Source organism: Leptonychotes weddellii, chromosome 5 (genome assembly GCF_054177405.1).
Source record: "Leptonychotes weddellii isolate Sample4059 chromosome 5, ASM5417740v2, whole genome shotgun sequence".
NCBI lineage: Eukaryota > Metazoa > Chordata > Mammalia > Carnivora > Phocidae > Leptonychotes > Leptonychotes weddellii.
The window spans coordinates 141068873-141094335 of record NC_138373.1 but is presented as its reverse complement, the minus strand read 5'-3'; the positions used below and the strand labels follow the sequence as shown (position 1 = coordinate 141094335).

At 41.1% G+C, this 25463-nt stretch overlaps 1 protein-coding gene across 1 annotated transcript in view; it reads right to left on the bottom strand.

The window, feature by feature from the left end:
• Window positions 1-4012: 4012 nt before the first annotated feature.
• The window catches only part of SLC17A8 (solute carrier family 17 member 8), a 46389-nt gene continuing 24938 nt past the window's right edge, over window positions 4013-25463 (bottom strand). Inside the window, exons 6-12 of the mRNA XM_081822258.1 lie at window positions 22187-22273; window positions 21672-21811; window positions 21402-21551; window positions 20302-20434; window positions 13350-13460; window positions 8501-8628; window positions 4013-6527 (exon numbers count right to left, since the gene is read on the bottom strand). Of these exons, the coding sequence (XP_081678384.1) occupies window positions 6183-6527; window positions 8501-8628; window positions 13350-13460; window positions 20302-20434; window positions 21402-21551; window positions 21672-21811; window positions 22187-22273 (1094 nt within the window). The 3' untranslated portion in view covers window positions 4013-6182. The remainder of the gene's footprint in view (window positions 6528-8500; window positions 8629-13349; window positions 13461-20301; window positions 20435-21401; window positions 21552-21671; window positions 21812-22186; window positions 22274-25463) is intronic.

The window sequence follows — 25463 nt, the reverse complement described above, 5'->3', positions numbered from 1 at the left end:
AGAGAAAAACACTATTACTCCGTGCTATTCCTGTGTTTGAAGTACTTTCAGGCCCTGGAATTTTAGTTAGCTAGTCTCTTCAAATATAACTATTAAAGAAATAAAAATAAATGTGGGAAACAAACTCCCAAATGTCAATGGCTGTAGCCTTTCTATTAGGGAGTTCCCACCCCTCACCCTGGGATTCCTCCAATCTCCTGCCTAGGCGATATAAACCTGACCACCAGCTTTATGGAAGTTCAGCTCACAAAGGCAGCTGAAAGCTTTCAGTGTTCAGTATGCAAACTGTTAATTAATTTCCCTGTGTTTAGTAAGGTTCATTCATTCATTCCTTAGACAAATCTTTACCAAGTGACTATTAAAGCCAGGCACTGTTCTAGGTACTTGAGATATATCAGTGATCACAACAGACTAAAATCTCTACCTTTTGGAGCTTATATTGAGCTATGACAGGTGTTATTGAGTCCAGAGATTCCCCGTCCAGAAGATAAACCCCCTGTTTCCCACTAGGTACAGGGAGAAGAAGTTCCTTGGTTGAGCTGGTCAGGGACTTTCAGCAGGGTTGGGAAATCTGGCAACTCTCACTTTCAACCAGTCCTTGTGTTTTCAGCCCCCTTCCTCTGATCTCACTCTATCCCCGCCCCTCCCTGTCCTCCAGAGGTACCTTGTGCCGGTGCCTTCCATTATTCAGCTTCCATGGGCGCAGTAACTCAAAACAGCTGCCTTCTTTTTTCCCTCGGCTCTGCTAAGGTCAGTTAAGGCTGATGTATCCCCATTCAACTTCCTAAATACAATTTTCACTATTTCTTTTGTGTTTGTGTTTCCATACCTGGCGTGCCTGGCCTGGGAAAAATTCAGTCCCCTGGAACCTGCCCCCACCCCACTCCCCAAGACACAGACGCCCAGTGAGCACTGGGTTCCAACTTTGCATGTTACTGTTTGTGTAGCCAGGGAAATAGGGAAAAGACAAGGGCCTCTAGTTCTTAATCTCACTTTAGTCGGCCGTTGGTGAGAAGAGGGATCTCACCTGTTCATCTGCTGTTTCACCTGTCCCTGTACGTGGGTCTAGACTAAAGTACCAGGGCTCATTCCATCCGCTGGCTCATGCCTTGCTGAAATAACTGGGACACTCTCCTGACTTTGAGAATCACCGTTGTCTGGAATTATTGCAGCCAGGAGAAGCAGTGGAGAACAGATTAAAAATTAAGAATTAAGATTAAAATATGGCCACTAGAGTCTTGCATTTAAGTTCTGCTCTGAAACACCATTTATTAATAAATGTTTGGAAATAGTTGAACTTTGCTCATGGGGTTGCCATGAAAACTAAATGATCATGTATGGAAAGGCCTTAGCATGAGGTCTGGGACATAGTAATACATGAAATCTAAAGAAAGGCTTAGTTTTCCTTGTCCTTCAGATAGGTCCATGAGGCTATTAACTCAGGTTTGAGTCAGGCCAGAACCTATTCTGCTTTAATGAATTGGTATTTTTGTGGTCTCTCGTGGAGGGGGCTCCAAGCTCCCTCGCATACCAAATTTGCTCCTTACAACCTAGTTCAGATCTTCCAGAATGCCACATAGCAGAATCACATCATTTATGGCATTTGGAGTTAGGGGACTAATTCAACATGCCAAGTGAGAGTTCAAAAGACCCTGAACCTAGGCTGGAGCTGAGTAGAGATGCAATTAGTGTTCACTCTAGGGATCCACAGGCTCCCCTTTATTCCCCAGCCACCTCTGAAATTAGGTTGGGACTATATGGCTAGTGTAGGTCGATGGATTAGAAGCAGAAGCGACAGTATCATTTCCAAGTGAGGCAGTGAAATGCTAGTGTGCCTCCTTCCTCTTGGCATGGCGATATCAGGGGTCATAGGTTCCAAATGGTGAACTATAAGATGTGAGCGGAGAAAAAAACAAATCCTAGGCAGCTGAGTGACCGTCTGAAACAAGCTTCCATGCCACCCAACTCAACCCACACTCGATTAGTAACATAAGAGAGAAATCAACACTTGCTGTATTAAGCCACTGAGATTGGAGGTTTATTACCACACTGTCTCTAAGGAGACAAATCTGTTCAAGAGAACTTGTGAAAATAGAATTAAAAGGGACTTCAGCATCCATTAATGACAGGCTACATAATTCAGGTGAACCTTCACACTAGAAAAGCTGAACAAAAAAACAAACAAAAAAAATTTTTTTTAAATGTCTATTCAACAGCATTGGAGAGTCAGCATGGAAGTGAAAAGTTACCTGGCTACCATCTGGCCATCTGGGCGAAGATAAAAATCCAGAGAAGTGAGCCTGACATTTGGAGCCACTTTTCTCCTGGGAGCATCTGTTAATGATAACAAAGCCAGTGTTTGACAGCTGAGCAGTCTGATGGCTGGCTGTAGAGACAAAAGTTGGGTGCCCGTAAAGCACATTAGTATGGGCTGGGACCCTGGAGTGCTGTACTCCAGGAATAAAGTTGAATTGAAAGTAAAAGAGCCTTCATGCTGCCTGTAGCCCAGCTTTGAGTCATCTGGGTGGCCCAGAAGATCTCAGACTTTGCAACTGGAAAAGTCTTTGGGCTCTTGGAAAGAACGAACAAAAATCCTTTCTAGAGAGAGAGGAAAAAAAAGGAATAATTTTAAACCTAAAATCATTTCGACAAACAATTTTTGTTTTTCTTTAAGATTTATTTATTTATTTTAGAGAGAGAGAGAGAGCAAGAACAAGTGTGAGCAGGGAGAAGGGCAGAGGGAGAGGGAGAGAGAAAATCTCAAGCAGACTCCCCACTGAGTGTGGATCCCGACCACACAAGGCGATCCCATGACCCTGAGATCATGACCTGAGCTGAAACCAAGAGTCGGACGCTTAAACACACTGAGCCACCCAGACACCCCTCTACAAACAATTTTTCAAATATAATTTTGGATACAGAGAAAACCAAGTACAGACAGAGATAAGATAATGTGAAAAAGAATCAGCGAAACCCACAGAAAATAGAAACAAAATTACATGGTCTCCAGATATTGGCACTGATCAGACTTTAAAATAATTAGCTTACTGTGTTCCAGGAAATAAAATACAGGATTGAAAATGTCAGTAGAGAACTAGAAATATTTTTTAAAAGACATAGCAGAATTTTAAAAGAATCAATAAAAGTTCTCAAACTGAAAATACAATAACTGAAATTAACAACACAATGGATGGATTTTTTTCCCCCAGATTAGACTTTGCTGAAGAGAGAAGTAAAGAACTTTAAAAAAATCAGAAATAAAGAACTGAAAAAAAAAATCAGATACCCAGAATGACACAGAAAGAGGAAAAAGGCTGGAAAATATAGAAAATGTAGAAGAGATATGGAAGAGACTGTCCCACACCCTGTCCAGCATTCATGTAACTGGACTCTTAAAAATTGCTCAGAAGTGAAGCAAAAGCAGTATCAGAAGAGGTAATAGCTGAAATTTTTCCAAAACCAATGTAAGACATTGATCCACAGACTGAAAATAAAATTCAATAGATTTGGCAGGGAAGAGAGAGAGAAAGGATTACATTTTTAAAAGTCACAGATGACTCCAAGATTTCTAGCTCCAGCAATAGAGTGATGTGATTCGCTTAGATAAGAAACAGAGAAGGAAGAACAGGTGTGTTGGGGTCAGGAGGAGGCAGTGTGAAAGAGAAACAGTACGTTCCAGTTTTTGCCTGTTGAATTTAACATCCACACAGGGAGCTAAGTAATGTGCCATGATTTCTTAAATAATTTTTTTTTTTTTGGTCATATTTAGGAGTCTCCAAGACTTGCATTCTTTAAAAAGAGCCAGTCAAACCTTTCTTGTCTCAAGAATCCAACACGCTCAGGCTTTCCATTCCCTTCTGCTGAATCTATGGTTTGCCTCCAAGGGTTGACCTCCAAATGGATATTTGCAGCAAAATATACATGGACTTGAAAACTGCATCTGCCTGGTTTCAAATGTAATTATCTGTGCAATGCAACCTTTGCAAAACCCATCACAACAAAATAATGTGTTTTCATTTTCAACACCACGATCCAGGGCTCCATTCTTTTTTCTTTCTTTAATATTAGAAGGGCAAGTTACACAGGCATCTTAAATGCTTTGATTTCTCAAAATGTGGGATTTCTGCATATGATGTTGACTTTAAATGATGGAATAAATACAACTTTGTATTGCAGTCTATGATATTACCTTAAGGATTATCATGAGTTTTTTAAATGGTTATTTGACTTTATTAACAGAAGAAAAAATAAAACAATGGCTACCATAAATTTCTCTCTCTCTTTTTCTTTCTTTTTTACTTAGAAAACAGCACGACCTTCACAATAAATTCTGTGGCTAATGGATGAAAAGTATATAGCATGCTTTCTTATCAACTGAAAAGTTTCCAGAAAGGTTGCAAGATGATCATGATGATGATAGCTAATGTTTATTGAGCACTTTCTACATGCCAGGAACTGTTTTACAGGACTTAACATGCATTCACTCATTAAAGAGATTTAGAGATACAGGATAACATAAATTATATACCAGTGACATATAGAATATTATTTACTAGAGAGTCAGGCAATTTTTTTTCTCTCAAAATTATTCTTTTTTAAAAATACACTGCAACTCTACTGGTACAATTAGGGACAATAAATGTATATGGGAGAACTTACAAAAAACACTTTATAGTAAGCTATACAAGTAAATCTATAATTTTTCCTTGACATTGTATTTTTCTTCTGAAAGTAGAAATAAAATTTTCAAAACCAATGAACAGGAAAGTAATTTTATTTTCAAACAATCCTTTCATGCCAACTTTAAATTTTAAAATATCATTAGATTTTAAAATATATCCAGAGAGTATCCATGTTATTGCCTTATGCAATCAAAGATGAATTTTTCAACATTAGCTATGGGTCTAGTTGTCACAGGTGCTTTCATTCATGCTTTCATTTCATTTCCCATTTCATTTCAATTACTACTATATTATTGTGATTTTCCCCAATACCATTCCAAATACAGTCATTAGGAATACTTCAACCATAGTTGTGCATAGTTTGATCAAACTTCCAAATATCACTAGCAGAAATGGCTAAAGACATACATTTTTTAAAACAGAAGACTCTTCCAAGAGAATTTTACCCAATAAAACACATGAACCAACTTCTTAAATTACTAAATGTCTTAAAGATGTATAAGTAATTTGGGGCATTATTTATTTAACTACATTCTTGATACCATGAAGGGTCAAAATTTAGCCAAGCCCTTGCCATTCTGGACATCAGATTCCTAAAAATTTAGCTATCTTACTTAGCTTATTTTTCTTTTTTTTTTTCTTTTCTTTGTTATGTTTTAACCTCTCTCCGAACCCAGGATCTTTGAATCCAGCCCCTCATAAATACCAATGCTTTCATACCAACCCAGATGTTTCCCATCCCCCATGCCTGCCAAAATCAGGAATTATCCCCAAGACAACCCTCTCCAGTTTCAGTTTTCATTTAAAAAAAAAAAAAGTCTTCTCTACTTTGACGTGAAAACTTCTTTCCCAAAACTGCCACCTATTTTGGACCCCACCAGTCTCAGCCCTGGCCCTTGGGCAAATCAATATTTTGTTGCTCTAGTGTCCTTAGCTGTAAAATAAAGACAAGAAAGGTATGTCATAGTGGTGTGGAAATTAAATGAGAATGTTTACAAAGCACCTGGCACAATGCAGGGCCTCCATGAGCAATAGGCTTTATTGGGAATAGGAAACCCTTTTCTACATGGCTGCCCTCAGAAATGAGGTGACAGCTACTATTTTCTCTGCTCCAGGCCAAATATGCTCAGTTCCTTCGATTTTTCTTTGAGCGGCATGGTACTGTCTCCCTTATTCTTCTAGTCATTCCTTTCTGAATAAGTTCAGTTCTTTGAGAAACTTTGAGAACACTTCTTTGAGAAGAGTCAACTGCCAATCCAAAAAAAATTATATATTTATCCCCATTTTGTCAACTGGGAGCAAGCTCCATACCCTAACATGTCATTGCAAGATAATATTTTTCCTTTCTTTCTCTATTGCTGATTAGCTTTCCTCTCCTCCCCTCTCCTACCTCCAGTATCACCATATTTGACCCTCTGGCAAGCCGGGCTATGGGAAAGGCAATAGGTATGGATACTTTCTGGCTCTAGGTTAAGAGAAGACGGAAGTGCCCCTCAGACATTAGGCTGTATCTGAGAAGTTTCCCTCTTCATTCTGGTAGGATGTCAGCTCTTCCTCATCGAGGGTCACTCCGCTCTGTCCTCTCCATTTCTTCTTCTGGACTTCACAATTCTGGGTGGTGGCACCATAAGACATCTTCTTTTGGGGACTTGCAAAACTCTCGTGGTTGAGTTCTGTCTCCTCCGCTAATTCATCTTGGTCAATGATTCCACACTTCTCCTCAGAGAGATTCTCAGGGTCAGCCCACTCCTGTTTCTCCCCCGAAGCAAAGACTCCATAGAAGATCACACCACTGTAGTGCACCAGGGCCGCTATAAGGAACACATTCTGCCATTCCTCGCGGGTCTAGACAAGGAAATACAGTACCAATTAGTGTTTTAACCAAAAATAGAGATTAGCAGTTTGTTCTAGAGGCTTCCACTGCGACAAAAATCTCCTGCCCACACCCAATGGCAGTGCTGTGCTTCTAGGGAAGGCATGTGTCAGATGAATGCCCAGGAGCCAAACAGAATTTGAGTGTTTAAAAAATGAAAGCTAACACTACTGTGAATATAAAAAACACTACAGTGAATATAAAAACACTAATGAATGTGCATTTTTTTAATTTAGAAAACTATTTTTTAAAATAAACAATATGTAAAAATACATCTAGCAGCATTTCATAGGTCTTTTAAATATACAAATGGGGTTTCCATTCATATGCTAGGTTACATTAAACTTGCTTTAGTAACCCACCATTTTAAATATCAGAGGTCTCCTTTTTTTTTTTATGTTATGTTAATCACCATACATCACATCATTAGTTTTTGATGTAGTGTTCCATGATTCATTGTTTGCATATAACACCCAGTGCTCCATGCAGAACGTGCCCTCTTTAATACCCATCACCAGGCTAACCCATCCTCCCACGCCCATCCCCTCTAGAACCCTCAGTTTGTTTTTCAGGGTCCATCGTCTCTCATGGTTCGTCTCCCCTTCCGATTTCCCCCCCTTCATTCTTCCCCTCCTGCTCTCTTCTTCTTTTTTTTTTTTTAACATATAATGTATTATTTGTTTCAGAGGTACAGATCTGTGATTCAACAGTCTTGCACAATTCACAGCGCTCACCATAGCACATACCCTCCCCAATGTCTATCACCCAGCCACCCCATCCCTCCCACCCCCCACCACTCCAGAAACCCTCAGTTTCTTTCCTGAGATTAAGAATTCCTCATATCAGTGAGGTCATATGATACATGTCTTTCTCTGATTGACTTATTTCGCTCAGCATAACACCAGAGGGCTCCTTCTTGCTTGCTGTTGGATACATAACAATATTTGAACTATGAAAATGCTCACTCTTGACTGTCAATAGCTTATTTATAATCATATTATCTGTGAAAAATACAGTAAATCAAAAAATAATGGGAATTTGTGTTTAAAATTAGGTGAAGTCAATATCTGAGATTTAGTGGTCATGTTACCCATCCCATCATCTCATGAACAGAGAGGGAAAACAGATCCTCTGCCTATAAAATCCCCAAAGCCCACCTTCCTTTTCTATTAAAAAAAAATAAGAAGAAGAAGAAGAAAAGTTAACCTACACTTTTTTCTCCAAGAAGCTGGAAGACTTTCTGAAATCATATTAATAATAGGCAATCCAACTAAGAAAACAGTCGGGTAGAAACTCCATAGAATCAAAAAATTCTTGTTTGTGGGAAGCAGCATCCTAAAACCTTTTCAATGACAGAGATTAAGAAAAACCATGTGGCCTGTGGTTGAACTCTTGGTAGATCTGGGATCCTCCTCTACTACCCACCCTCGTCTAAATACACAAAGGCTCAGTAATGACTGAGTGCCCCACCCTTGTAGGTTCTTAGGTTAGGCCATTAACGTATTGTTCATTTTCTTCATAATAAGGAAGTATAACAGCACTAATATCTTTACTCTAGAACATGCTAAGTAATAGATAGAAAAGGGCTATAAAGTTTAATTATAAAACAATCTTGGGTAAATTATTTATCCTGAGTTGGTCACCTCAGTTTCTTCTTTGTGTCTCTAAATAGCCCCTATGGGGTTCATTTTCCTTCCCTCACCCCAACACACACCCCTTTTACTTCTCAGTTGAGGAAATGTGGAATCAAACATCAATCAGCCCTGTTGCCATCAATAAACAATAATTTTAAAAAAAAAGAAGAAGGAAGAAGAAAGTTCAAACAACACAGCTAAGGTCGAAGACATACACATTCACAGGCTGGGGCAGGGCCTTGAGATCTCAAGTTTATACAGTAGTTCAGTCTTCTGATACTGCAACCCAAAGCCCCAAAGGAGACCATTACCTTGTGCTTGGTCATTGCACCGACAATGAGGGGACAGACCATTCCAGAAAGGGTCCCCACTCCATTTGAGATCCCCATGAGAATGCTGGCATAGCGGGGGGCAATGTCCAGATGGTTGACGTTAAAACCTACAGTGAAGCCAAAACCTCAAAATCAGAGTTAAGAACATCTGGGGAACTACACGGCTTTTCCCAACTCTCATCAATCTATTTGGTTCCCTGTACCATATGACTAATGGACACCTCTCCGGAGACGGCTGGGTTGAGGATTGTCGGGCTGTGTCTGCACCTAGCAGGAAAATGTGCTGTGATTGATCAGCAGTGGCTCCCATGGGTTCTCTGTGGGGAGAATTATGACACCTGTGCTCCTAGGTGGAACTCCAAAATAACAGTGTTTTGGGCAATACTGAAAAAATCGAAAGGATCACATTTACTCAGAGTAAACTATCGCACTGATTGTTTACAGCGTGATTAGAACCAAACCTGGCCTCATAATACCCTCACTCCCGAAAGGCCACCAGAGGTAAGCCCGTCTTAGTGGCCACATGGCACAAGGGAAAGGTCCCTTTCTGATAACAAATATTTGCACAAACATTGGCAGAATCCTCTGTAACTTACCAAAGACTTTCACATACATACTTGATTTGGAGTCTGTAAATCTGGATTCGAATCTTATTTCCACCATTTAAGTAAGTTTTAGGCCTTTGTTTTCTTCTAATAGGGGGGTAAAATGACTACTTAACTCCTAAAGATGCTGTGAGACGAGCCTGGGCAAATACATATGCAAGAGCCCTTGGCAAGCAGCTAACTCTGCAAACCAGCACGGCTACCACCATCAGGACATCACCCACTGCGGCTGCTGGGCTAGGTCTCCCTCTCTTTGAGGTCTTCTATCAGAAGATAATGCTGCTGGGAGTGGTAAGATACTAAATTGCCAATACCTCACTATTTATCAAGAGAGAAGAATGAATGGGTGGCTCAGTTGGTTAAGCGGTCCCGGGGTCCTGGGATCAAGCCCCACATCGGGCTCCTGCTCAGTGAGGAGCCTGCTTCTCCCTCTGCCTCTGCCATTCCCCCTGCTGGTGCCCTCTCTCTCAAATAAATAAATAAAATCTTAACCAAAAAAAAAAAGAAAAAAGAATGAAGAATGAAGGGGGAGGAGCAAATGCAGGGGAAGGGACTAGGCTCCAAAAGAAGAGGAGGCCACCGGCCCTGGGACCCAACTCTACTAGTGTTGCCCAGGGGAGCATTCTAGAGTCAGACAGACCTGCCTCTGGCAGCTTTTTTTTTTTTTTTAAGATTTTATTTGTTTATTTGAGAGAGAGAGACACAGCAAGAGAAGGAACACAAGCAGAGGGAGTGGGAGAGGGAGAAGCAGGCTCCCCGTGGAGCAGGGAGGCGGATGCGGGGCTCGATCCCAGGACCCTGGGATCATGACCTGAGCTGAAGGTAGACGTCCAACAACTGAGCCCCCCAGGTGCCTCCAATTGAGATGCAAACATGGACAAAGGATTTAAACCTTCTGAACCTCTCTGCTTCTTCTTCATCTATAAGCTGGCATAATCATTCTTATAAAATTATTGTGAGAATTAAGTTAAATAATGTATGTTAAGGACATGGTACATAGAAGTGAAAACCAACATGAATGTTCTTTTTTTTTTTAAAGATTTTATTTATTTATTTGAGAGAGAGAGACTGAGAGAGAGAGAGCACATGAGAGGGGGGAGGGTCAGAGGGAGAAGCAGACTCCCTGCTGAGCAGGGAGCCCGATGTGGGACTCGATCCTGGGACTCCAGGATCATGACCTGAGCCGAAGGCAGTCGCTTAACCAACTGAGCCACCCAGGCGCCCCCAACATGAATGTTCTTTATGGCTGGTTATCCATCTGTCTTGTTTACCACTATCTTCCCTGAACTGGCAAAGTGTCTGGTACATAGTACGCACTTGATAAATTATTGTTTAATTACACATTTAAGCCACTGAAATTACAGCAGGGGATTGTAGGTTTTGTTTATTCATGTTTTTGTTTTCCTTTGCCTTGCTTTTTAATTCTCTATTCTGTGCAAAGAACCTGAAAATAGGATTTTTTTAAAAAAATCTTTTTTTTCCTAATCTGGCACATTGGCTGTTTTTCCCTACCTCCGATTCAGGGAGAATTTTGAGAAAACCTTTTTTGTAATAAATATACCTTCTCTTTCAGATCACAGTGGCAGACAATCAGAACATAAAACAGCTGCAAGATTAATTAATCTTACTGTTGATTTGAAAGCGATAAACACTTTATTAGAAAAGAACCCAGAGATAAGAAGCAATTAGTATGATCATTGAGCATTATATTCCGATACAAAGCCCAGGCATCTGCGTTCAGCTAAAGATAATGTGAGAAAAGCCATTTAGATTTCTAGCTGCACAATCCTGGTGTTTAGGAGAAAAAAATCATTGAGAAACTGAGATACTGATAGCTTTTTTTGTAGTGGATATTAAAAAAAAATGCACACGAGGTAGGAGAGTCTGTCTTCTCTACATAGGACATTTCTCAAAGTAAGCATCACACATCCCCAAATCTTCCTAATCTCACCTGTCTTGGTTCTCTTATTGATAATCAGTTCCTAAATGGTACCAGTCTTCCCTGGCATCCCTATGAACTTATAAAGTGGGTAGATAGCAGATCCTGAGCAATCATTGCCCCCAGGGCTCTTGTCCCTCCCACAGTGTCTCTGTTGGGTCATGTAAACCTTTTTTCCAATCCCAGGAAATTTACATGGGCAAGTCACCTCACTAAACCCTAGTGTCCTCACTGGTAAAATGGATATAGCAATATCCTTCTCACTGGGTTGTCAGGAGGATTAAATGAGATTATGTCCAAAAGTCACTAGCATTGAGTAAGTGCTAAAAAAAAAAAAAAAAAAAAAAAAAAAGGCAGGTGCTGTGTTTTGGTATAGTGGGTTTCTCTCCTTCTGATCATGGTATAATTGGCAATCCAGGAACAATGTGAGCCTAAATATTTCATTATCTCTGGAGACAGATATGAATCCTTTTTGCCTCACAGAGCTATCAGAGGAAGGTGCTTCACATCTGGGGGAAACAAGTCATGATTGCTTTTTCTTTGCTACTCAAAGTATAGAACATAGATCAGCAGCATCAGCAGCACTGGGGAGCTTGTTGGAAATGCTGAATCTCGGGCTGAATCAGAATCTGTATTTGGCAAGATCCTGGGGTGATTTGTACAAGCATCAAAGTTTGAGAAGCCCTAGGCTAAAAGTGAATAATAACTGAACAACACAATTCACAATAGTGAATACTTACTAATTTTGTTGTGCATCTGGCTCTGGGCTAAGGGTTTCAAATGCTTTATTTCTACTAGAATGTAACCTTTATGAGGACACCATCTGATTACTTTTTTCCGCTGTAACATCCCTCCTGCTGCAAACAGCACCTGGCTCATAGGAAATGTGAGTGAATGCATGATTTATCTCAAGTGCATGGCTATCTCCCAACAACCCTGTGAGGTTGCCATTATACCTCTCCAATTGCTAGGTGAGGAAACCAGGGCTTGAGAATTTAAATAGCTTAGCATTTTTTATTTTATAAATAGCAAATAGTAAAGAGAGGCCTCGAAATCAGGTCTATGCACCTCCAAACCCAAGTTCTTAGCTGCATGCTACTTTTAAAATAAACTTTCCCCCCGCCCCAATTTCACTGTCCAACAGCTCTATTTATTTTGAAAAGATCAAGGCTTTATTTTAGGGTGGTTGAAAAAACTATCAGAGACTCCATATTTTTCTGTTCTGGGATATTCTTACTCTGATCTTTCAGGCAGCCTAGAACAGTAGAAAGAGCACTGGCTTGGAGCCAGCCAGAACTGCATTTTACTTCTTCCTTTGCCACCAACTGTATGACAGTAGAAAAATATCTGATTGTTCTGAGTTTTAGGTACCTCATCCGTGAACTAGTGATATTACCTACTTGCTTCACAGTGGTGTGACATATACACAGTCCATGTAAACTGTCCAGTGGGTGATCACTGTCAGGGTGTCAGTCTGGTTTAAAGGTAGGAGAACAACTAAATTTTACTTTCTCGTCCAGTTGTGCATAGGGAGCTTCGGAAGCCCAAAGACATGATGGGACAGCGCACTGGCCTTTCCCACACGGTAAGGAGACTGGTCTCTGCTCTCGTGAAACGGGGAGACTGATGGCGCCTTGGGTAGCGTGAGAATTCCACAGAGGGCTTTGAACAGTCCCAGGCGGAGTCTGTGCTTGGTCAAGGTTAGCTCTCACTGGCATCATTATTATTCTTACTCCCTGCTCTCGCCTGTTGGGAAAGTCACTTCCCCTCTCTGGACCTGCATTTCCTTCTTGAGAAAATGAAAGCCATGGAGAAGACAAAATCTAAAGAATCTTTCCACTCTAAAAAAAAACTTCCGATTTTATAACATGATGTCAAATGACTACATTACCAGACTTTTGAGCTAATATTAGCCATTCTCTAGTTGGAGGTGAGGATCGAAAACGTCACAAGAGCCTCTGTGAGGTGGGGTGACCTGGTCCTGAGTATGAAAGGGCCACTTCACCGGGACACATGTTTGTGCCTCTGCCCATGGCTCAGGGGAGTTATATGTACTTTGTGTCTTTTTTCCAAGCAGGGAAGTAGGGACAATTCCAGCTTGACTGGGCTCCTAAGCCTAGTCCTCAAAGTCATTCCCACATGATGAAACTCTCTAGCCAGGAGCCTGTTCCTTAGGAATGGCCTAGCTACTAAAGGAAAGTGATACAATATTCCCTTTCCCTTCCTTCCTCCCAAGACTCGCTGAATCTGTAGAAAAGATTTGGAAAACCAAAGGACACCTCACCTGAAATAGCAAAGCCGCTAAATCCTACAGCAAGCACCAGAAAGGAGATGGCCACCCCTTTGGTATGGGAAAAGCCAACCACCAGGAGTAAGGTTGCCTCCATGCCAAAACCTGCAAATGGAAACAGCAGGAAAAAAATATATTGTTTTCAGGTCCGTCAGCTCAATTCATGTATTTATCAAATAAGAATCTATTCCTATTTCCACAGACCTAAGTTTTTAGTATCTACATTCTGGCCCATTGCTTACAGTATTACCTGGGTGCTTCATGACTACATGACTATGTTAACATTACCCAGGTGTTCTGTGAACCTTCCACTGTACACCCTGGTGCACTCTGAATACTGAATGGTTCCAGCAGGTTCCAATGATGTCCCTAGGATGGGGAATGCTTATTATCAGTTGCTTCATGGGTAGTTGCCCCTGCCATTTCTAGATACTAAAACTCTCTTATATACTGTCAATGATCCCCCTTTGATTATATAAGTGATGGCCTCTCACAGAAAAAAAAAAAAATAACAACACTCTAATATATATTGCCAGAAATGACCAGAAAGCTATAGTGAATATCTGAAACAAAAAGCAGCACCTCACTTCTTGTAAAGCATCAGACAAAATTCTTCCCTTTCAGAAGTTCGCCAAGCTCTCAGGCCACCTCATAAAAGCCATGAGATATTTGCACAGAAGTACAGCAGGACAAAAGTACTTTCTGTTCCTTTCATTCTGAATAAGTGAATCCAGTACAATAAAAAAGGATGAGGAAATTATGAAGATGTTCCTTCTCACAAAACACACACACATACACACACACGAGTTCAGTCAACAGTAGACAGAAAGATGATCTAAGTGCCATTTCCAGGTATATGAAGTGCCCTGGGAGATGAAAGACAATGATGCTTCATTCTGGAGACTGTCTGCTGATTCCAGACATCACCCGACTGTTCTGTAGTTACCTCAAAAACTACATACTCAATCAAATCTCTGTTCCTCTATTTTTTACTTCTAAATAAAGAATACCACCACCATATCACCTCCACCATGCTCTCTCTTCCTCTCTAAATTAATCTGTCCACCTGTGTTTAGAACCCAGACTTTAGAGTCACACAAGCCGGGGTTCAGATTCCACAACAAATCACGAATTACGTGACCCTGGACAAGTCACTCCACCCCTTAGATGCCTCATACCCCAAAATGGGGCTAATAATACAACCTTGTAGGATGCTGGAAGATTAAATGAAATTGGGTATATAAGGCATCAAATCACATGAGCACAGCTCAAAGGTCAACCAAAAGTGGGGCACCTGGCGGGCTCAGTCAGTGGAGCATGCAACTCTTGATCTTGGGGTTGTGAGTTCGAGCCCCACACTGAGTGTAGAGATTACGTAAAAAAAAAAAAATAAAATCTTAAAAAGAAAAAAGCCAACAAAAGTCAAACATACAAATCTCAGAACCACCTTGGATAATTCTCACTCTTCCTCAGCTTTCACAGACAAATCTTTGGGTGTCAAATCTCACCTCTGCTTTCTCCTCTGCCACTGTCTTGTCCTGGTACATTACCCCTCACCTGGACCAAACTCCTTTTGGTGTCCCCTTCTCTTCCTCCTCTGACCCATTCTCCACATCATTCTCTCTCTAAACCACAAACCTAGTCCATTGCCCCTTTGCTTAAAACTTTCGTCAAGGGTTCCACATTATTGGTATAGCACACATAATGAGCCTTTCCTGCTGTTCCATCTGCCAGCCCTCACTTCCCTGCTCCTAGGCCATATAAAGCCCTCTGTTGTAGTCAGGCAGATCCAGGAGCCATTTCCTACTCCCAACACTTGTTACATGCCCCTAACGTATTTTCAAAGGCTCTTCCTTTGCTCAGGATACTCTTCTCCTGCCACTTATATCTCTTTTTCTGGAGAGACCTTACTATCCTTTAAAGTCCAATTCAAACATTGCCTCTTCTAGGAAGCGTCCCTGACAGTCCTGCCCTTCCCCCCACCAGTGAAGCTGACATCTCTTTCTTCTTACTCGTTTTACAGAACTTTTCAACATCGCTTTGCAATTTTTCATTTGTGTTTCTGTCTCCCCCACAAAGATACCGAGTATATAGCACAGAGCCTGGCTAGCATGCAGTGGGCATTCAAAAAATAATATTTAATGAATTGATGCAAAGTAAAGAAAATGGGACTCAAAATCAAGATAGTTTGGTTGAAATACAAGCTAAAACACTTTTTGTAGACCGGTAAATTGCTTACCTTCTGAGCTCATTTTCTGAAAACTATCAAAGAAACAGGGCAAGCATCGGTAATTGTTTTAGATGTACATTAAAAGAGATGATGGGGCACCTGGGTGGCTCAGTGGGTTAAGCTTCCAGCTCTTGATTTCAGCTCACGTCATGATCTCAGGCGTGGAGCCTGCTTAAGATTCTCTCTCTCCCTCTGCCTCAGCTCCTCCCCCTGCTTTCACACCCTCTAAATAAATAAATAAATAAATAAATAAATAAATAAATAAATAATAAAATCTTTTAAAAAAAATCTTTAAAAGAGAATCACATGAAATGGAAAAAGCGGTTTTTCTCAACTGTGGGCTTTATACCACTGCTACTTATTATCAATTTTGTTTCAACATTTTAAATTAAATATAAGGGAAAATTGCTAGTGTTTCATATACTAACTATATGTGCTTTAGAAATGCCCTGTCTTAAATAGCAAGGCATCTGGCTGTAAAACGAGTAAGAAGAAAGAGATGTCAGCTTCACTGGTGGGGGGAAGGGCAGGATTGTTGGGGACACTTCCTTAACACTCCTGACAAAAGTTGTACCAAAAAATTAATTCCTCCGAGCAATCAGAATGGAGACATTTTGTGAAGAATAAAACTTACGAATGATACATTGGTTCATCTGTAAGGGAAGAAAAATGATCTTTGCCAAATAGTAGATTTCCAAAGGGAGAAAAAAAAAAACATTTAAGAGCTTAAATGGTTCCTAGTGAAAAAATGCTAGAGATAGGACTATTATGTTTCAGGAGCTTGAGGATAAAACTTGAACTTCAGAAGTGGTCAAGAGACCTTGAAAGTGAACCTATCAGGGCTGACAAGAGAAACAGAACTAGGACTTAAAGGTCAGAGAAAAATGTTCATTTCATATTAGGCAATCTAAAGTTCACACAGGCAACCGATTCAGCCAGACTAGAATTTTTTACTTCAGTCACACTTTACATGTGCTATAGAGGGAAGTACAAGGATTTGACATCTGTTTTTGAGGATCTTGGAAACATGCCCTGATTGAGAAAGAACTAGAACAGAGCTTCATGTCTTAGGTAATCTGTTTGCTTTAAATGATTCTAGCAGCAAACATCCCTTGCCTATGGAAAGAAAAGAAGGTGACAGACTCTAGGAAATGTGTGCTCCTTCTCAGATCAGAAATGTCCTCTATATTTCCTCTTAGAGAACATGAAACCAACTAAATTCTCTAGAAGATCATGCAAGTGCTTTGTCATGTCCAAATCAATCTGGATTCTTCAGTGATGGCCCAAAACTCTCCATGTATTTATCTCTAGCATCTTTGTATATAAGCAAAATAGGACAACCATTTTTTAAAACATACAATGTAGAACTCACTGGTCCTGCTATTTCAACATATAAAATGACATGAAAAGACATGTGAACAGGTTTGGGTTGGTTTTTGTTGTTGCTGTTTTGTTTGTTTTTTAAAGATGGGAGAGAGGCTAGGGAGATTCTATGTTTTCATTCTAGTTTCTGGAACAAAAAAAAAGATTTATTCTCAACAGTCACTCTGTTGCACTTTAAAATCTTTGAGAGTCCTCACCACCACCACCCAACACCGACACTATTGATTATGGAGGAACAATGGCTGAAGTAACTGCAGCAAAATTAAACATAAACAAGACAGTCCTATACGATATGTTCAGAGTCTTCAAGGCATGTGGCTTGAGAAGCGGTTGTGCAAGTGGGGTTGAAATCCAGAATTTTCTTTCAAGTTCCAGGTTAAGAGTTTGCATATTTTTGGCCATGGGAAATACATTTGAATAGCAGGTAGTTACTGAATGCCTCCTTAGAAAAACTTCTGTTTTGTCAGTGTCTTAAACATAGGACAGGAAAAAGGCATTAACATATATTGAGAACCTTCTATAGGTTGGACTCATGATAGGTGACTTTGTACCTTGTCCCATTTAACATTCATAACAATCATTGGAAGTAAATACTATTATTCAGATTTTAAAGAAGGAAGTTAAGCTCAGATAATTTAGAAACCATCCCACTCTCTGTACCTCCATTGATACCACTTTAGTTCAAGACACCATCTTCTCTTGACAGAGTAACTGAAATAGCCTCCTAGCTGGTCTCCCTTCTTTCACTCTTTTATGTTCTATGTTCTATTCTTCAGATTTGAAAGCATAAATCAAATCACATCACTTTCTCTGCTTTAAACCCTCTATTTGCTTCCCAGGGCATCTCAGATAAAATCCAAGCTCTATGCGTATCTACAAAGCCTCCTAATATCTGGCCCCAGTTGAGCATTCTGGTCCCATCTCCTATTACTCTCCATCTCACTCCTTAAGCTCCAGCCATTCCGACTTTCCTTCCTTCTGGTCTCTGACATGCCACATTCATGCCTGCCTCAGGGCCATTGCTCATGCTATTCCTTCTGCCTAAAACACTTTCCTGCAAGAGCTATAATAAGGTAGTATATGATAAGTTACCACCCAAGTGTATGCATAGGAAGGAGCAGTCACTGGAGGTTGATGTCGACTTCACAGGAGGGAAGATGAACCCATGTGAAAGGACATGTGGTGAGGACTAGGGTGAGAGGTGAAGGTGCGCAGAGCTCACAGTAAAGAGCAAGGGAGTGAGCAAAGTCAGAGATGGAAAAAGATATCCAGGGCCTGGTGTAGATGCGGCCATTCAGCTGGGGCAGAATGTGATAATCAGAGGAGGGGAATTTGGCTCCTGTATTAGTTTCTGATTGCTTCTGTAACAAATTATCACAAATGTAGTGGCTTAAAACAATACAAACTTACTATCATACAGTGCTGGAGGTCAGAAGTCCAAAATGGGTCCTAGAGAGCTAACATCAGGATGCTAGCAGAGCTGTGTTCCTTCCGGAGGCTCTAGGAAAACTCCATTCTTGCTTTTTCCAGCTCTAGAGCCTGTCTGCATTCCCTGGCTTGTGGCTGTATCACTCTGACATTTGCTTCTACCATCGTATCTCCTTCTCTGACTCTGACCCTCCTGCCCCCTCTTAGAAGGAACCTTGTGATTACATTGGGTCCACCCAGATAACCCAAGATAATCTCCCCATCCCAAGATCCTTAATTTAATCACATCTATAAAGTCCCTTTTGTCATGTAGAGAAACATAAGCACACATTCTGGACATTAGAACTTGAACATTTTCAAGCAGGCATCAATCTGTCTACCTCAGATACCATAAACCCAGTACCCCAGAGCTTCACCTCTCACCTACCAGAGAGCAGGTCCACACCTGCCAACCTCCTGTAAAAAAGTTCATGTCAATTAGAGCCAAACATCTCTGCCTGGGTCCAGTAGTCAAACTGCTGGGAGACCTGATGCCAACTCCCAAACTCCCTGGTCAGACTTTATACCTGAAATACTGTGGGATCAGATCATGTCTGCTCTTGTGCAACCTCCATATAATCTTCACTTCTAAATGGACCTGACCCGTCTAATCTAGAGTGACAGTCCACCCCTTCCCTTCTTTCCAATGTAATATCTATTGCAACTTTTCACCCATACATGGCGCTATTCTCTGCCTCCTGCCTGCCCACCCTGCCCACCCCCCCCACCCAGTCCCCAGGAGGAGTTCGCAGCAGTGACTGGGACATTGGCAATGAGCTCAGACAGACCTGGGATCTTGCACAGCATCTGCCACTTGAGCAAGTCACTTCATTTTACCCCAGTTTCCTCACTGCAAACCACAGTGTGGTTATAAGGATTAAATAAGATAATGTGTATAAAAGATGTCGCTTAGTGTCTCACACAGAAAGCATCCAATAAATGCTAATTTAAAACACAAAAACAAAAAGAGACAAGGAAAAAGTGAAAGGTTTAAAAAAGGTGAGCAGTCATAAACATGGCAGGGTTCACGATTACTTTTACCTACCTCTTTTGGAAAATCACCCAGCTTCCTTGTCTTTGCAAAATCAAAACATAAACAGGAACTAAATACAGAAAAGAGGATGAGATGTGTGTGTGTGTGTGTGTGTGTGTGTGTGTGTGTGTACCCCATACACAAACATAGGCTAAGAGGAAAGAAGACTATTCAGAGGAAATATTTTTCTTGTGTTTCTTACCAAAACCTGGATGTGTAGAAAGGGAAAGGGATTAGGGAATAAACTACATAAGCAAAGGATTATGTGTGCGAAAGGATTATGTGTGTGGGAGAATGTACGGGAAGGATAAACGATAAAGATACGTCACAGGAATTCGGTTCACTTTGGCTTAAGAGTAGATGAAAGAAGCATTTCTGCAGGTGGGGGTGTGTACCGATTTACCAACTAAGTTGTCCTGTCTCAGGCTGCACAAATATGGGCTGGAGGACCATTGGCAGGGATGTGATGGACACTCAAGTATCTACCAGAGGATGGACTTAGGGGCCTTTAAGATCCTTTTTTTTTTTTTAAGATTTATTTATTTATTTGAGAGAGAGGGTGCAAGTGAGGTTGGGGGGGGAGGGACAGAGGGAGAGAAAGAGGGAGAGAAGCAGACTCCCCACTGACGTGGAGCCCAACATGGGGCTTGATCCCAAGACCCTGAGATCATGACCTGAGCCAAAATCAACAGGCAGCCTCCCAACAGACTGAGCCACCTAGGTGCCCTAAGATCCTTTCTAATGGGTAGACATAACCTCCAAAATATGCTCTGCAGCTCAGTTTCATCTCATTCTGTAAAGGCTGCTTAAGACACCTACGAAATCCATAGTACCTCCACAATTCATGATTTTTCTGACAGCCGTTGTTGTTAAAATTTTTCTGCTTCTTAAATAATCAGCCAATTGTCCTCCAATAGGCACAATGATGGTCATAACCATGTGTGGGACTGCTGACAGGAGACCCACCTGGAATGAAAAGAAGCAATGAGCTATTTTTAGCTGCTTTGGAGAGATGCACTTCCCTAATTCCTTGCCTTCCCCCCCACCACCAAGTTTAATTATCTAATTACCTTGGACCCAGATGGGCCTGAATTTTGTAATAAATAATGAACAAGTGGATGATTTTAAGTATAGACCTGTCTCGGCCACCAGATTGGAAGCTCCCTGAGGGCAGACACGACTCGTGTTCATCACGGATGCCCAGCACCTGCCATAGCGCCCAGCACATGCTAGTCAAACACTTGGTGCAGAGTGAGCATTCATTGATGGCAACCACTGTGACTCGAGTACACTAGCTTCTCCAAGGTCACTTCAGACAGTGCCTGGAGCTGTGCGGGCATCGACCTCTACCAGGCCGCTCTTCTTCCCCTAGTAGAAAGGAGGTTACATCTTTCATGATGACGGTTTATGTTTCACCATCTACATCTTTCCTCCCTGAAACACAGACAACCTAAGGACAATGGCTGGAGATACTGAAAGAGGTTCTTTGTAAACCCCACAAGGCAACGGTTGTTATTGCTGTAACTACCATTACAGAGAGAGGGGTAGTCTGCAAAATGAGCTTTAAGGCTCTTACCGCTACTCACTGAGTAATTAATAGGGGGGAAAAAACCACAAAAACCTCTTACCTTCCAATCTTTTTATCCTTACTAATATGCAGTCCTTGAATTTAGCTTCAAAACCACTTTGAGATCGAATAGAACATAAATCTTTAAAAGCAGCTTAATACAGCTCTGAACCTTATGAAGAAGAAATTAAATAGCTATGTATACTGTGCCCAAAGTGTAGAACTTGTCTGACCTCTAGGGTATTAGGTGTCATAAAACTGTTAGAAATTCTGATCAGCAATTTAATTATTTTATCACACAAAGATTTTCTCAGTAGAAGCGAGAGATTTGAAGTTCAAGAACATCTGAAGCATCTCTGTGTTTACCTTACTTATTGCAAATCCAAAGACCTCTTCGAAGTAAGCAGGCTGACTTATTAACAGCAAATAAAAAGTCCAGCTTCTGCAAAAATTTGCCACAATGATTGCATAAACCGGCAATGATGTGAAAAACCTTTTCCACGGTGTGTTAAATTTCTAGAGAGTAAAAATACCATGAGACTTTTAGTGACTATATTGACATATTATTTTTCTTAAGAGGACAACACGATTACGAAGAGGAATAGAAAAGAGACAAGTCTTTGCATCTATACTTACACTGAGGCTAATCACGTTGGCTCCTTCTCCTATACTTGTCTCTATGTAAGTCCTCTCCTCACTGGATATTGTCGGGTGAGCAGCTGGGCACTCATAGGCCTGCAATAGCCAAAACGTGTACCAAATAATCCCAAACATGCCTGCAGTAAAAAACAAAAAGCTTAATGATATGGTTTCCTTGTCTTCCATCTCTAAATATTCCAATTCTCAAAGTATTCCCAGATGGCACAATGTTCATCTAGGAGAAAGTATTTTGTTGCTTTTCCTGCTGCTGCTGTTGTTGTTGTTGTTGTTGTTAACTGGTATTTAAAGAAAGATAATATTGTTCTCATTAAGAAACTCAACTTTAATATAAGCATTAAAAGAATCCTAAGCAGACAAGTATTCCATTTATATGATAAACTTGTTTTAATAATCTCTATCTTCATATAGTAAATTCTTAGCCAACCCCGTTATACAGTAAAATACCATCTCTGTGAGTCTTCCATGGGAACTCATGAAGTCAAATTACTCACCATAAATGTAAAAGACAGAGGCCCATCCAATGTACTGTACCAAGACCCCAGCCAGAGGCATGGCTATCACTGCCCCCGCATAGGAACCTGGAATAAGAAAACACGGAGGAAACTTGACTACTGCCACACGGGCCTCTTCGGCCCTTCCAGAGTTCCTGTTGTGGAGATGCAGATGAATCCAACTGAGCAAGAGCCAGATGCCTCCGTGCGGAGGGACAAACTCCCCGTGTGCCTTAAAATAGGGCTTTGGGGAGAGAAACGGCACTGGACGCCCTTTAACTTTATCCAGGTACCATGGAGGGATGAGACAAAGAATACTCAGGCACAGCAATTTTGAATTACATGAAAGAATCGGACAAAAAGACGAGAAAAAAAAAATCTAAGAGAAATTTGAAAAATTCAACCAGGTACAATATTAGGGATTCTAAATAAGATAGCAAGCAAAGGAACAAACGGATCTGCCTTTCAGAGCTCACAGTCCAGAAGAATTATCACCTCAGTCTTTAAATGAGGGACTTCAAACTATTAAGAAAATCATACTTTCTAGAGCCTTGATTTCTTTTAAAAAATCAGGAAACAGTTCTATTCCAGAATGGCAGAATGATTTTTTTTAAAAAATCAGGAAACAGTTCTATTCCAGGATGGCAGAATGAACAGGAAGGCTCCTCTCTTCACCTACCTCCAGAATGGGCCCATTTCTAAGTTTATTTCTTTGTAAAAACACTTAACCTTGTAAATACTCACCTATATGTTGCTATATCTTGCCTAGACAAGATCACGAAGGCTGGAGGCCATGGGTCTCCACCATCCCCTACAGCTCCATGATAATCTGCTGTAGAAACACAGCCCTAAAAACTCCCAATCAGTTTTACCTGAATCAAAAACATTTCTCCCTGAAATTCCCTCTGGGCTGTGAACAGAGATGTTTTGAGAATTAAATAAACTATGTGTGTGAAGATGTTTTGTAAGCTGTAATTAGTGCCGCACAAACCCCAACTTATCACTTGACTCTAATGTACAAAATGACAATGCATTTTTTTTTCAGCCCAGACTTCTTCAAACCAGTAAGAGAAGCATTCCAAGGCATATTGTTTAGAAAGAGCTGCAGGCCTGACTCTGCTGTGGGTGTGGAGAGGGTGGACTTCCCTGGGCCAAATTTCCTAGAAGTGAGGGGTAGGGGTAGGGGAATGCCCAGGACAGGGAGGGTCCAGGGATAACTCCCCACCTAAGATGCATTGGGTGCTTTTTGTGTGCCCACTACTATGTGGAGGATTCCAGACTCATGGTTTTAGTTAACCCTTCTTTCAACCTCTTGGCATCGGTACCAATATCATCTCCATTTTATAGTGGAAACCAAGGCTGGGGGAGGGGAGATAAATTGCCTGAGGTCGCACAGCTGTGAGTGACAGGAACCAGGTCTATAGGAACCCAGAGCCTTTACCCATAACTATTTAGTAATTTGGTCCTACGTCCTCCACTCCAAAACTCCCATTAATTCTTCATAGTAGGAAGCATTCTCTCACTGAGGAAATTTTACACTTGAAACTGTCCTTCCCTGTCTAGTAGACAAACTCTTCCTCATCCTTCCAGACATGGCTGAGTGTAATCTCCTGTCACACCCACAGCCCCTGAGCATACCTCAGTGGGGCGTGCCACCCAGACTGCCCTGGGGGAGCTCACTGCACTTTGATCCCTCTGTGGGTAGACAGTGGAGGAGACAGGAGCCCTCCAAGGATTGTTGAATGGCGTGAGGAGGGGGAGTAGCCATTAGGAGTGGGCAGGTCCCCAGATCTGTCCTCACTAGCTGGGAAAACTTATTTGACTGGGTATCTCCTAAAGTCCCTGCCAACTCCAGTATTTTTTGTGTAAGAGCGGATTAACCTCAAATTTGGGTTTCCTTCTTTTTTTTTTTTTTTAAAGATTTTATTTATTTATTTGAGAGAGAGAGAATGAGAGAGAGCACATGAGAGGGGGGAGGGTCAGAGGGAGAAGCAGACTCCCCGCCCAGCAGGGAGCCCGATGCGGGACTGGATCCCGGGACTCCAGGATCATGACCTGAGCCGAAGGCAGCCGCTTAACCAACTGAGCCACCCAGGCGCCCCTTGGGTTTCCTTCTAATGACATTTTTCCTTGGCTGTATTTCAAACCAAAGCCACACCTTAGCTGAAGTAATAAAGGCTATGACTTTGATCAGGTAACTTTCCTTGAGAGTCAACCATTTCTTAAATCAGCCCTTGAAGGGTTATAAAGATGCTGAGGAAGGGGCGTGGCAGCTAGTCATTCTTGCTTTGCTGGCAAATCAAAATGAAAAGCCTTATAAATAAACCATCCAAAGAAAATAAGATCAAGGATCTAGAGTTGGCACAAGGTCAGTCCTGGAAGTGGAGATGATCTTGACCTACAAACAAGAGGACAGAAATGGTTTCTAAGGACAAGAGAGGCTAAAGATGCAAAGACATCTCAACTGTGCATGCAGTTCCAAGCTAGGCATAAAATAGGCACATTGGTGAACACTTCACACCAAAGTCCCAGGGATTCTAAATAATAATAATAATAATTATTATTATTATTATTATTATTATATAGAATATTATTATTATTATTATTCAAGGAGGTAAAGAGAAAGAGCAAGGGAGAAATAAATTAAAATATTCACAGAAATTAAGAGGAAGTTTATTTCTCCCTTTTGCTAAGAAATACAGGTTGGTTTTTCCTAGGAAAGACATACTAGCTTGAAAAACTAGGCAGAGCTAAATTCTGATCCTAATTTTGCTCAGTCCCCATTGTGACTTTAATGGCCTAAGGCACTTTTATCTTCCTGGGCCCCTTTCCCCATAAAAAAAAATATTGGAAAATATATTTTACAACTGTGTTGATGGTTTCAGCAGGCACTGTCCTTGTTAAATTATTGATTGGTATCTAGGTAGACCCTTCAAACACTGACTATTTGGAGATACATAGAGGGCCAGTCCCAGAAACATGACTTGGAGTAAGACAACCTTAACAAGGTGAAGTGTGGTGACCTAGGAATTAAAGTCACTTCACTGCTTAAGGACCACTAATGTACTTTCAGGTAAGATGGATGGCCTCCATTTTCATCTGGAATATAATGGCAAAAAATAATTAAAAGATCTCTATGACAATATGTACATAGTAGTGTGTAGTGAGGAAAGTTCTGAATTAAGAATCAGGTGGTCTAGGGGCCCCTGGGTGGCTCAGTCTGTTAAGTGTCTGCCTTCTGCTCAGTCATGATCCCAGGGTCCTGGGATTGAGCCCC